Consider the following 14,889-nt stretch of genomic DNA (forward strand, 5'->3'; position numbering starts at 1 on the left):
ATGTAATAATTTATAAAACTTTTAGTTTGAATTAATTTTGGAATACTCTCCTGTGTTTTATTGTCTGCATAAAATAATAGTGGTACAGGGCTCCACCATTCTATTATCATCCATGAGATCTACTGTCAGGAAGTTTGAGATGGTTCAATACTGTGGATATGATACACTGAATATTTATGTATTATATACTGTTTTAAATTTGATGCGGTGATTATTTATACATAGAATTATTAAAAATCACATAATTACCACTTACTGTGAAGTTAAAATTTACATTTCAAAATCCGTTCAGTAGTTTTTGCGTGAAAGAGTAACAGACATCTAATAAATTTATAATTTTATATATGTATATTTATATGAATATAAAAATGTATGTAGGATAATTATATATTTCTAAATTGTTGTGACCACATATACATTAAATATGTGGACTCATTTAATTATTAATCATAACTTGTTTTTCCACTGCTAATGGAGTGATACCAATGGAATTAGACCTACTTCCTTTAGATCAGTGATTCCCAAAGTGGTCTGTATCAACCCCAAGGGGTCTATGACAGTGGTCATCTTGTTGTTTTTACTTTATGTTTTTAACACTAAACTTTACTACAGTTAGAAATATACAAAAAATCAATACCAGGTAAGAATGGTTAACCCCCCCAGGGTTCTCTTTGAATTATATAAATAAAATTGGAGTGTCTCTGTTTGTAATATTGAAATACCGTTTATTACTACCCTTGCCATATTTCTCGGTTTTGGTTAAACCCCCATTCTTACCTGGTTTTTTTGTAAATAAGAGATCTGTTATTGTGAATATTGTAGGCATTCTAAAAGGGCCCTTTAAGTAGCGCCCGAGACTACAACCCGTGTCACAAGTCTCGGGCGCTACTTGGGCTTTCTCTCCCTGGTCAACCGGCATCACGCCGAAGTCATCAGGGTTACTAGTGATTTTAGTATGTATATTAATGAACTTTATATGTCATTGGAAGTTTAAACCTGATATCACTATATTAATGATAAATAAATATGCAGTTCGCAGTATGTCCAACGCAACTGTGAACATCAAAGTCCCGTTGGGGTCTGACGGCGTGGGACCGAGCGGAATCCGGTGCTTGTGGTGGGGCAGGTGGCACATCTTGACCTTCTCAGATGGGATGATGTGAGGTGCAAGCTGGAGACCAGAGTATCAGAAGAGGTAAGTTGATATAAGTAAACCTCTTTAATCTATACACCTATACATATAAATAATATTGTAGTGTCTGTTTGTAATATCGAAATAACCGTTTTTTACTACATGCATATGAATATAAATATGGTACATACACTAAAATAACATTTTTTACAATTTTTGTCTGTCTGTCTTATGTTCCGACTATTCTCTGAAATGGCTGGACCGATTTTGACGGTACTTTTTTTTGGCAGGTAGCTGATGTAATAAGGAGTAACTTAGGGTACTTTTATTTTGACGTTTTTGGATAATCACTATTAATTAAAGTACATGTTTCTTACATGGAGTGTTCAAGGGAAACATGTAAAAAGTTACTTCACTTAAAGTGTCGGGCAATGTCCTTGGATACATTTGAAGCCCTAACTCAGGATGCTGGCGGGTCACTAGTGGAGGATGTTAAGATAAGCATGAGGTCAGGTCGGTTAGGCCATTATGGCAAATTCACCAGGAATGTATTACGATGTTTTCCAGGGGAAACCGCAAGGTGGTTAACCTTTCATGGTATATTGTTAGCAATGGCGTCGTCAGTCCACATACTAACAATTATTATTCAATATCTACCTTTTTTATTTCACCCTGTGTTATGTTTCTTACTTTATCTTTCCAGCTAATCCTTTCCATCCTTATCCTCTAAAGATGTATTGAATTATAATGTTCTCTGCTATCCACTTAACTTTGCAGACATGGCAGCGTGGTATAGCGTGCGTGACATCATCACCCGGGGACACGGTGGAGCTGTGGCCTCGAGCTGTCTCGCTGGCGTCTCTGCCAGCACGCCGCTCGCGGCACGCGGCGCCGTCACGGTGTCACGCTCTAGCCAAAATTGTCAGGAACCTACAGCGCTCTACGGATGAATTCATTGTGGTGAGTCTTTACATAAAATATTAAACTACATAATATATCACTGTATAATTATGACGACCGTTCTGTCAAGAGGGTATGCAATAAGAAGAAGATAGATACCTACGCTTTATTCAAAGTCTACCGCGGTCAATAGTGCCCCAATAACCATCAGTGTCGCAATGATAATTTCCTTAGAAATTCTACCTCTGTCTATTTTGCCCAATCACCTTCAGTGTCCTGATGGTAACTTCTGTACAATGTCTGCCGCGGAAGTGTACCTCTGTCAATTTTGCCAATTAATCACTTAACAAAGTCTACCTCGGTCAATGTTGCCCCAATCGTCAAGTGTGTAAACTTAACTTCTGTACAAAGTCGTAAACTTAACAAAGTCACCGCGGTCAATTTTGCCTCAATCACCGTCAAGTGTCGTAAACTTAACAAAGTCTACCTCGGTCAATGTTGCCCCAATCAGCCTCAGCCTCCTGATGATACTTTCCAAACAAAGACTGCCGCGGTCATTTTTGCCCCAATCAGTGTCAATTGCCGTAAAGTCCATTTTGCACCGTCAGTGTCGTGACGCTAACTTCCGTTCCAGTTGACGTGCTCCAAGCGTAACTTGTACGCGAGCTGTGTGAGCATCGCCCGCTCGTTCCCGCTGTACAGCGCGCGGTCGGGCGCGGCGCCGCTCGCGGCCTCGCCTCCGCCGCCGCCTCGCACCGTCGTCGTCGAGATACTCCTCGTCGAGGACGCACAAGGTATATTATTGTACTGTATAAATAAAATGCTAAATTGCGCTTTACATTTAATTAGGCCGTTCCCGCCATTTTTACAATCAGGCTCTGTCAACTGCACAGAGTACGTTATGAACAATATTAATTATGCCAAAAACTATATATATACAATTATACATACCTTATAGACTAACATACATACGAAATAATCCTAACTAATGGTATAAATGTGAAAGTAGAGATGTTTGCTACACTTTCACGCAAACACTACTGAATCGATCATCATGAAATTTTGTACACATATTCTTGGAGGTATTAGAATGAAAAAAAGAAACAAATATTTTTTCCAGCAGCCAGTAATGAAGTTATAAATCAGCGCCATCTACCAGCCAGTAATATTATTGTTTAATGTATTAAATGTGAGCGAAGCCGAGGCTAAAAGCTAGTAAGTCATATATTCAAGCTGTCTACAGAATGGTTTAATATTGTTTGTCTTTAATAGTCTTTCTGAATATAAAACATAAATATAATTTAAATTAATTGTAGTTGAATTTTGACCAATGAGCAACCACTAATAAACAATAGGTGTGCGAAATTTCATACTCCTCCGTCAGCGTATTTTCGTAAAAAGGGGTACAAAGTTTAGAATAGAATAGAATAGAAAATCATTTATTTAAATAAACTTAATTTAAGCACTTTTGAATAGTCAACATTTTTTTAAATCTACCGCTTATTCGGAAAGCTGTCTCATCACAAGAAGAATAAGCAAGAAACTTGTGTGTTGCTCTTTTAACCAATCCTTGTACATTTTACAAGTCGAAACGTGTGAATACAAACTACCAACCAGCACTAATTTATTTAGACTCAAATATAAAAACACAATAAGATTAAATCAGTCGTAGTGATAAGAGCAGACCAGTCCCTACAAGCAGCACTCGTTCACGAGTATGACGGATGAGCCAGCCATCACTGCGCTCGACCATATTTCAGGGAGCCCAATGACCCGGCCCACCACGCCGCCACATGTCTGGAAATTTTAGTGAGCATGACTACTCATTCCACTCGACCACGTCACAGCTACAAAAATTACTATATGGTAGTTACAGTATTCGCACTTTACATGAGGATGCATGCGGCAATCAATACAAAAGCCGCTACGCTATCATATATCAAGAAAGCAGTATGAAAAATAAATTATAACGTTGTCCGCAAATAAAAAGTTTTTGCTTCAGATATTAATATGTAGTGGCTGAGTATAGGTAGAAATAAAACCACTATCTTATTTGTATTTGTGGACATTTATTTCGAACAATTTACAAGTTATATGCCTCAAATATGATAGATGAATTACCAAATGCATGCATGATCAAATGCATCATGTACCAGATGCATGTCAGTAGTGAGTGAGACGGCAATACTCGAGCGTTCCCGCTCGCACCAAGTTTATTAATATAAGCGAGGTGTTCGCGTTGCGCTGGCAGTCCCCTCCGATCGATCCTCCATCCAATTCAAACGGGGATCGAAATTACGACGGCCCGTTCCGAGGATTGAACCCCTAGCGGTGCCCTCAGACTAAAGTTGTACCCGTCAGGCGGGAGTTGGCCTTCCAGGCGCTCCATAAGTCCTTCCGCGGGTTTGGAGTGCCATCTGCACCCCCTATCGCCCGGTGAAGCTGTAAAGGCCAGCTGTGGCCAACAGCATTAGAGTAGTCCGAAAAAAAATGCTGTAGCAGTTATATTGCGCGAATGATGTGCTACAAATATAATGATTTATTCCAGATGGCGACGGTTCGGATGACGACGACGTGGGTCCCATAGATCCGTACCTCTTAGATAACACGCTGTCGTCCGAGGACTTGGCGACGTTGCAGGACGCCGCTGACGCTACGAGACTTGCCGCTCGCATAGCGGACACGCCAGCCAATATTATGGATGTGGATAAATTCATTGAAGTAAGTTTGATTGATCATTACACTGAAGGAAGAAATTCATTTAATCTTAATATTACAATCCGACTGCTCAGAGTTTGTGTGTATGACAGGTTGGGGTCGAATGAGCGATATAACTTTGAACGACGTACAAAAACGAGTCCTAACGAGTGATCGGAGTAGGTAGAGCTATTTTACATACTTGCGATATGATAGAGTAATATGAATATTCCCCGAATTCCAGGACTTGTTTTATAAGTAGAAAAATAATAAAAAGTTGTTTATGCTTTGGGGAGATTACTCCCTAATACGTAAATAGAGCTAAAATTACTAACTATTTAAAAAATACGGAACATTTGACTTTCATAAGTGGACAAAATGTCCTAATAAATAAATAAAATAATAAATGATTTGATATTCGGACCCCCTCTCACCACTTATCACACTTTGTTCCCTCCTTCTTTACATGTGACATAAAATTTATAATTGTGCTATCACTCCTCGTAACTTTGTCCCGTCCCCTCCTTTACATGTGACGTAATTTATAATTCTCCACGTATAACATCGTGTTATTCTCCGTAGGAGGTGTCAGGTGTCGACGGAGTGTGACGTAACTCATAACCGTGCTCTTCTCCACAGGAAGCGTGCCAAGTGGCGAAGGAATTGGAGCTGCCCGAGCCGACCATCATCCGCGGCGAGGAGCTACGCGGGCGCGGCATGGGCGGGCTGTACGGGGTGGGCGCGGGCGCGGCGCGGGCGCCGGCGCTGGTGGCGCTGCACTGCCGGCCCGCGGCCGCCGCCGCCACCGTGGCCTGGGTCGGGAAGGGCATCGTCTACGACACCGGCGGCCTCTCCATCAAAGCCAGGGTCAATATTTATATCTTTGTTATAATGGACTAGGTACATCTGAGATTTTGTAGTACTGCGACTGTATCACACTCCTCTTAATAAGATATATCATCTTGTTAAACGAGCTTTTTAAGGCTTAAATATATATATAGCAGCGTTATCTGATCTCAAGCCATCAAGCTAAGCAAAGCTTGTGTTATGATTTTTATACGACTGGTATAAATACTTAATTTTTTGTACAAACTAAGCACTCCTTAAGCAAATCACGAATGTGACGCTATAGTTGCGGTCAGCTAGATCTTAGGGACCCCGATGTCCCGACGCACCAGACCTTTAGCCCAGATAATTCAGTTAGCATGAACTCCTACAGTATTGTTACACAACCGCTTATACTAGCTGTTCCCGCGACTTCGTCCTCGTGGAATTTAAGTTTATTTTTCTAAAATTAGCCTAAAGGACTAAAAATAATTTAGATCGTCTTAATTTATTCGTTCCATTAGGTTAAAACTAATACATTTACATCCTACATCATCCCCTATTTTATCCCCATGAGGGTTGAATTTATCAAAATCTTCATCATAGTAGCTCCAATCTTTAATTTCAGTTCAATCAGTCGAAAATCTAAGAAGATTTATACAAACTTTCATCCCCTATTTTATCCCCTTAGGGGTGGAATTTATCAAAATCCTTTCTTAGGGAATGCCTACGTCATAGTAGCTTTAAGCATGCAAAGTCTCAGCCCGATCGGTTTAAAATTGACAAAGTTTCATACAAACTTTCTTCCCCTATTTTATCCCTTTGGGGGTAGAATTAATCAAAATCCTTTCTTAGCGGATGCCTACGTCATAACATCTACCTGCATGCCAAATTTCAGCCCGATCCGTCCAGTGGTTTGGGCTGTGCATCGATAGATCAGTCACCTTTGAGTTATATATATTTAAATATAAAAATTACGTATCGCGTTGTTTGTCCGCAATGGACTCCGAAACAAATTTGATTTGGACATTGTGTGCAATTTGATCCAATTTGAAAGATAGGATTCTTAATTTATAGTCGCAATATTGTTTTACTCGAGAATCTTAGCCACAGCAACGCGTGGCCGGGTCTGCTAATATTAGTATTGATTTAGACCGTTGTTTCACAATGAGGTACGCGTACCCCCAGGGGTAATGAAGTTGCATCGAGGGGTACGTGCGACTATCAGTAAAATCAAGAACAATTTCCAAAATATTATTTTATAACGATCATCATTGTTCATCCGATTCACACGGAGCACTAAGCACTATGGCCGACCATGCGGTATCCCGCATCTCGTCATTCGGCTGTTCCCGCTTCCCGCCAGTTCGGCTTTTGACATCATTTATAATATTAGTGTGATTGTAGCAATCACACTAATATTATAAATGACGTTAAATGACGTTACGTACGTACCCCTTGTACGCAAGGTTTGAGGCCTTTTTGAGGTGGTACGCATCAAAAACTATTTGGGAACCACTGATTCAGGCCATTACTGAATGCCGACCATCTGGCAAATTTAGGGGCAAAAACCGTCCAAATTGGCACCGAACCCTTCTGTGGTGTGCCTCGTTGCCTAAAACTGGGACATCTCAAATTCATAACCAAACGAGAAGCACTGAACCAGTGGCAAGAAATGCCAGGCTTGACACATTCAAAAGACCTAATATCGGGCTTCTCGAACAAATACTCCAATAGACTACTGCTATTGAGTAAAAACAACATATGCATGATGACTAGGGCCCTCACAGGACACTGCAAATTAAACAAGCATATGGCTAAACTAGGCCTATGCACGACAAGTATCTGCAGATTCTGCCAAACTGAAGAGGAAACGCCGCTTCACATCCTATGTGGTTGTAGCCCACTCATTGTAGCTGCATAAACGAAATATCTCCTTTGGAAAGTTTACACTCTTTCCCGAGGAGATAAAAACCATCGCTCCTAAGAATATCCTTCAATTCTTGTCCCTGACGGGTCTAGGTAGCGAACTCTGAAAAGGGCGAGCACAATAGATCTATGTAGGTCGCAGTGCTACAGGTGCTACATCTGACAATAGCCCAAACAACCCAATAAAAAAGAAAATAGGTCATTACTGCTTTTATTACGATTATATCGCAAGTGTAACTTATACGTATGTTGCAGACATCGATGGTGGGTATGAAGGGTGACTGTGCGGGCGCGGCGGCCGTGTTGGGTGCGTTTGCGGCTGCGGTCCGCGCGCGCCCCACCGTCAACCTCCACGCCGTGCTGTGTCTCGCAGAGAACGCTGTAGGACCTCTCGCCACCAGGTACCACTTACCACTACCTTCACTACCAGCTACTTCCACCAGGCACGGATCGATACTGCATCAATTAAAAAAATTAGAAGCTAGAATTGTATATATTGTTAGGAATGACTTCTAAATTTAATTAAATAAAAGAAACTTATTACAAATCGTATAATTAATTTTAACAAAATTAGTAAAAGAACTTATAAAGCAAACACGGTATGATACGGAGATTCGTTCGAGAGTACGTCTGTCGACCAAAAGAGGCCGCACACCGGGTTTCGCAGCCTTTTATAGAGGCGCCGCACGACGGTGGCGCCACCAGCGGAAGTTACAGCTAACGATATATATATTTGTTACGTTGTTTTGCCTTAAAATAAAAATAAAAATTAGGGGTGGACTACCCCTAACAGTTAGGGGGATGAAAAATAGATGTTGGCCGATTCTCAGACCTACTCAATACGCTCACAAAATTTCATGAGAATCAGTCAAGCCGTTTCGGAGGAGTATGGGAACGAAAACTGTAACACGAGAATTTTATATATAAGATATACCATCAGACGCGGACTCGCGTGTACACACATATATTCATCGACACAACTTAGTAGGTTACTATACTACGAAACTAATAAATATTTCGACTGTTATAATTGACGATGTTAGCATAAGCTAACCTTCACCATGTTTTTTTTATAACACAGGAAACAAACGAGCATGCGGCTCGCCTGGTGGTAAGTGATTACCGGCGCCCATGAGCATCCGCAACACCAGGGGAATTGCAAGTGCGTTGTCGGCGTTTTAAAAAGGAATAAGCTCTTTTCTTGAAGGTATCAATATTGTATCGGTTCGGAAATACCACTGCTGGAAGGTGATTCCACAGTGTGGTTGTGCCACATTGAAGAGAACCTACAAATAAATAAATGTATTAACTTGGTCTTCTTTACAGGCCAGACGATATTCACCAACTGTACTCTGGGCGCACCGTCGAGATCAATAACACAGATGCTGAAGGTACACTCATTGCGTTTTAACTATATCTTAAACAATCAAAACTATGTAGGTAAATTAACTTCTATTAAGGTAGGTACGTGGGTACTGATTGATTTTAAGTTCAAGTCATTTTATCAATACAAAAATTTAAGCTAAAGTTTTAAATCAATAAATTTTTACTAAAATGATAATTTATTAAAAATAATTACAAAAAGATTTTTATGAAACTTTTTCTGACTACTCTAATGCTGTTGGCCGCAGCTGGCCGTTACAGCTTCACTGGACAATAGGGGATGAGTGCAGATGGCACAACAAACCCGAGGAAGGACTTATAGAGCGGCTGAAGGCCAACTCCCGCCTCACGGATAAGACTTCAGTCTGAGCGCATTGCGTGGGGTTCGAACTTCATCTCAGACCGTCGTAATTTCGACCCCCGTTTGAATTAGATACTGGTCGATCTGAAGGGGATATTTGTAACGATTATTTTTGTTTATTGAGGGTTTTTGGGCTATTGTCAGGTGCTAAGACCTGTAAGCTACCTGCAAGAATCTATTTTGCGCGCCCTTTATAAAAGTTTCTTTATAAAAGTTAATAATAATCTCTAAAACCTATAAGGAGTTACGTTACTCCTTATAGGTTCTATGAATAGAGAACTTCGCGGCTGGTTTTGTTTAAAAACTGGACGGTAAGGAATAAAATAATATAATTATGTAAAATATTTAACGTTCATAAGCGGCTAAAATGTCCTACATGAATAAATGACATTTGAATTTGAAGAAAATATTTATTTTAATTCCACGCAGACAACATCAGTAACAGTCAGTATTATATAAAACTGTATATAATAGAATGTAATTCTGAATAACTTTTATTATTATTTCATTTAGCAAAACGCAAGTTTCTTGCTTTTTCTTCTTGTATTGAAGCGTTCCGAATGAGTGATATAATAAAAAAAATATGACTATTCAAAAGTGTTTATATCAGGTTAGTATTTTAATAAAGGTTATTTCTATTTAATGTTTTGTGAACCAGGTCGCCTGGTGCTTAGCGACGGTGTGGTGTATGCGTCCCGCGACCTCCATGCTGACACTATCGTAGATGTTGCCACTCTCACTGGTGCACAGGTAAGAAAGAAAGAAAATTATTGATATACGCTACACTATAGTAAACACAAAAGAAACAAATTATTACTTTTTGTGCTCCCTCATACGCGCTTGGAGTTTCACCTAACATGGTTAGCATTGATGTCAACAGCCCATATTAACAATTCCCTTCTCTCTAAGCTAGTGATCTAACGCAGGTGATGTGATATGGTTGATGGCCACTGCTGGATCGTGATAAGGGTGGGTTGTAGTAACGGTGGTATTTTGTGGGTAAGGGAATTGTTAGTAATGTGAACTAATAACTATATTCCTAGCAAAGTATTACGTCCGGTTGACTTCCAGGCGGTTCTCTCTGAAACCATCGTAATAAATTATTAATCTATTTTAAATTGCACCCGTATACTATCTCTGATCAACGCGACGGTTGACTGGTAGAGAATGACATCAGGCGTTAAGTCCGCCCTGTTTTATGTGCAAATGAATAAATAAATAAATTTATTAATAAATTCTGGTGAATTTATCACGATGGGCTAACTGATTCGTCACCCTCAATGTCAGGTTACTTTTAGTCTAGATATAGTCTATAATGTCCTGTATCTTGAATATGTAATGGCGCACTCAGCCTGCGCTAACGATTTACGCTCCCGGGGCACCAGTGCAGGATGATAGGATGTCTATAAGGTCAAGACATCCTATCATAAATTGCACTGGTGGAATCGTGTCACAACGCGAATGTGAGTGGCAGATTGCCGTCGTCAGTGCCGTGACCATAGAGACAATTTGAATTTATATTTTATTATTATTTCGTTTTGTGCCGGTTATAGAAAATTTGCTAGGTAACAGATTGAGCTGGTATGGGCATGTTATGCGGAGGAACGAGGATCATGTCTTATGGAAAGTGTATAATATGAATGTGGATGGATGTAAAGGGAGGGGACGCCCTAAGAAAAGATGGATGGATTGTGTGAAAGGAGTATGTTCAGATATGACGACCGATAGAGAGCAGTGGAAGAGAATGACATACTGCGCCGACCCCAAACAATGGGATGCAATGCAATGATGAATGATTTCGTATGTTAGTCTATAAGGTATTTATAATATGGGCCTAGTAGCCTGAAATAAATTGGTGGTATTGGAGACTTCGCTCATCTGGTGTTAGTCAGACGGAATGATTATTGTAAACATGTACAACATTTATTTGAAAAGAATACAGCTGAGTTTCTTGTCACTTCTTCTCATTTCGAAGTCATTCCGAACTGACGGTAGATTTGACATATCATAATAGTCTGTAATAGACCTACATGAATAAAGATATGTTGAATTTGAATGAGTGGTCAACACTGGATGGTAATAACAATGGTGTGTTGTCAGGGCACGGCCACTGGTAATGACGATGATGGTATGAGTGGTCATGGTGATGTGGCGAGTGGTGAGAGCTGGTGATGCGGTATGAGTGGTCAACGCTGGTGGATGGTAATAACATTGGTATGTTGTCAGGGCACGGCGACGGGCAAGTACCACGCAGGCGTGGTGTGCAACCGCGGGTGGCTGGAGGCGGCCACTGTGACGGCTGGCCGGAGAGCCGGGGACCTGGCGCACGCGCTGCCGTACGCGCCCGAGCTGCACTTCGGAGAGTTCAGCAGCGCCGTCGCGGACATGAAGAACAGCGTCGCGGTAACACCCACTCTATATATATCTTCTTTCTTCTTTGTCCTTAAGACTGAGGGTCGTGACCACCAGGAATGCTTCTTCCAACCAAAACTCTCCAGGCATTTCTATCTTGTGCTAAGAGTTTGACGTCTTCTCGTGCAGGTGCCCTACCTTTGCCCCTTCTACCGTCCACGTGGCCTACCATTACACATTTTTCAAAATCTCGTTTTCGACGGGCCACGTGGCCGAAAAAAGTTAGCAGACGCTGGAAGCACACAGTAGAGAGACGGGTTCTGATACCCAGTTGTTCCAAAACAGATGCACTAGTGCGGCGCTCCGTCCATGATATTCCTAACATTTTGCGCCAACACCATGTATATATATAACACATTAACCCTTTCCACTCCGATAGTACATAGTAATACTTCTTTTTGCAAAAAAGGTGGAATTTTTTTTACATACATGGCATAAGCGCTGATTTCTACAACTGTCACCGATTTTTCTCTTCTCTTTCAGCATACATTTGTCCACTACTGGACGTATGACTCTTGCATAATTTTCCACTTCAGCCTGTCTGTGGCATGTCTTGTCCAGGTCGGTTCTGACGTCTTCCTGATGTCATCAGACCTCTGGCAGTTGGTCTGCCTACCGTTACTGGCACCGATTGCACTGTTATAATACGAAAATGCCTCTAAAAGTTAAAAAACGCAATTTTACCGTGGAGCTGATGGAATAAAAAGAAAAAAAGGCTGGAGTGGAAAGGGTTCTCGGACAGTAGAAACAAGTGAAGTTCGAAAATGAAGACTATACGTTTCTGTAATTTTTAAAATAACATTTACTTTTCTGCTTAAATAAACTTAAATTTGACACATATCAGCTTAAAAGATCCAAGCGAACAGACAGTAGAACCGACCTCATTTTATTCTACTAGCTTTTACCCGTGGCTTCGTTCGCATTGAATAAAAAATATTAGTTTTTTAAATATAAACTATCCTATATTCATTCCAATACCTCCAAGAACATGTGTATAAAATTTCATGATGATCAGCTCAGTAGTTTTTGCGTGAAAGCGTAATAAACATATCTACTTTCACATTTATAATATTAGTAAATATTAAGGTTAAACATATTGTGTTACAGGATCGGAATAACGCACAGCCCTCGTGCGCCGGCCTCTTCATTCTGGCGCATCTTGGGTTCGATTTCCCCGGGAATTGGCTTCACGTCGACATGGCCGCTCCCGCGCACTCCGTACGTAAACATACCCATGTTAATGCATTTTTTTTTTATTTTAAACATTTCATACACATCTAATCCCGAGCTAAACAGATATTGTGTGATGGGTACTAGATAACTGATATAAATACGTATATATTTTTTGTGTAAATGTCTATATAATATTAATTTTTTTATATACACCATAACACAGTATCCAAATTAGTGTTGCAACTTTGTTAAGTATATTATAGAATATATAACGTGAGGGTTGCCATTCGTGTGAAAAACTAAATAACTAGTGATGACGTAATTATCATATAGACTCCCCTACCCCACATATCATCCAAAATAAGCAAAACAACCCCCCCCCCCCCACTCTCCCCCCCCTGGTACTTACGTATAATTGAACGGCCCCTAGAGGTCCCTTTGGCACTGTGTAATAGAAGAAACTCCGTAGGGAACTTTGAAAAAGGGCGAGCACAATAGATCTATGTAGGTCGCAGTGCTACAGGTCCAAGCACCTACACTGAATCTTAAAAACTAAATCAAATCAAACTGTATCATTTATGGCACAAAATTTTTTTAATAAATTGCCACCGGACTTGAGGAAAATGCCCTTAAATAAATTAAAAAATCGATTATATTACTGGTTACTGGACAAGTGTTTTTATGACATCAAAGAATATTTATCTGATGATTGTTGACTTTTTTTTTATTACTATATAATTAGAATGGTACATAAGACATTAATTTTAAATTATAATATTATAGATTATTCCATTTTAATATACCCAAAATTTGCATGCCCGTAAATTGGGGCAATTAAACAGTTGCCAATAATATTATTATAATTATTATATTATTACCTGGACATATTACCGAACTCTATAATACGCAAATAAATCCATTTCATTTCAATTTCATTTCATTTCAATTTCATTTCATTTCAATTTCATTTCATTTCAATTTCATTTCATTTCAATAATCCGAACAATTTGTTACTATTTGTATACACATTACAGGGCGAGAGAGCAACCGGCTACGGTGTGGCGCTACTGAGCGTCCTGTTCGGACAGTACACGCAAAGCAAATTGCTGCGGGCGCTCTGCCCCCCTGCAGCAGGCGGAGTCTCCAACCGCGAAGGCAGCGCCACCAAGCCTCCGCCGCCGTCCCCGCCGGCCGACTCCTGAGTGTAGTCCGCTGTCGCCATTTCTCAATTAGTCCATAAACCCTAATTTACATTACGAAAGCTATTTTCATCTTGCACGGAAATAGTTTTCTAATTTAAATTAGCTATGTGGTAAGAAGCTATTTTCAAACACGAGAGAATGCAAATTGATAGATTTAAATCATTATTTAGCAATTTTTAAAAATTTTCAAGATAACGTGAGGGTTGCCATTCGTAAAAAAGGTAAATACAGTGGACCCGCGGTAATCCGGCCCTTGTCTTATCCGGCCCCCCTTTTAAACCGACATGGTCTATTATTTATTATTGAATATTTTTTTGACAATATACTGTTCAAAGTGCATATACATACATACATATATAACATAGAATCTTATCACTGGATCTGTAATTTGTAGGATTACAAGATACTCTTTTGTAAAAAATTCCGGACTATAAGGGACCCTTAGGCAGCACTCTATAATCCGACAAATTCGATGGTCCGACATTGCCCTGCAAAACGTTTGACGGATAATCGGGGGTCCACTGTAATTGCCGATGACGTAATCATCATCTAGACTGCCCCACGCCCATGTCATCCAAAATAAGGACAACAGAGACCCCTCGAACCTTCATAGTGCTTACGTAATACTTGAACGGCCGCTATATATATTTAAAAGTCATGTTCATTTTTGCAGTAATATTTTATAACTGTGTGAAAATTATTATTGCAAATCTGAGGGTCATTTATAAATGGCACTTTCTTCAAAATTGTTAATTATAGAATACTAGCTACTCGCTCTTGAATCAGTCTATCTATTAAATAAACTGCTTCAAAATCCGTAGTTTTAAAGATATAAGCATACATAGGGACGGACAGACAGCGACAGCGACTTTGTT

At 40.0% G+C, this 14,889-nt stretch overlaps 1 protein-coding gene across 1 annotated transcript; it reads left to right on the forward strand.

Annotated features, from left to right (window-relative positions):
* Positions 1–1,032: 1,032 nt before the first annotated feature.
* On the forward strand, positions 1,033–14,281 carry LOC131855007 (probable aminopeptidase NPEPL1; the record flags this gene model as incomplete). The annotated part of the gene is given in 13 exon segments (XM_059206212.1): positions 1,033–1,070; positions 1,072–1,094; positions 1,096–1,195; positions 1,910–2,092; positions 2,667–2,826; positions 4,581–4,753; positions 5,369–5,596; positions 7,739–7,884; positions 8,810–8,874; positions 9,886–9,977; positions 11,454–11,630; positions 12,747–12,857; positions 13,847–14,281. Coding segments are annotated over 13 exon segments (1,664 nt in total), but the record flags the coding sequence as incomplete, so codon positions are not given.
* Positions 14,282–14,889: the final 608 nt, after the last annotated feature.

This window comes from Achroia grisella, unplaced genomic scaffold (genome assembly GCF_030625045.1).
Source record: "Achroia grisella isolate CSIRO2021 unplaced genomic scaffold, CSIRO_AGI_Agris_v1 utg1277, whole genome shotgun sequence".
In the NCBI taxonomy this organism is placed as follows: Eukaryota; Metazoa; Arthropoda; class Insecta; order Lepidoptera; family Pyralidae; genus Achroia; species Achroia grisella.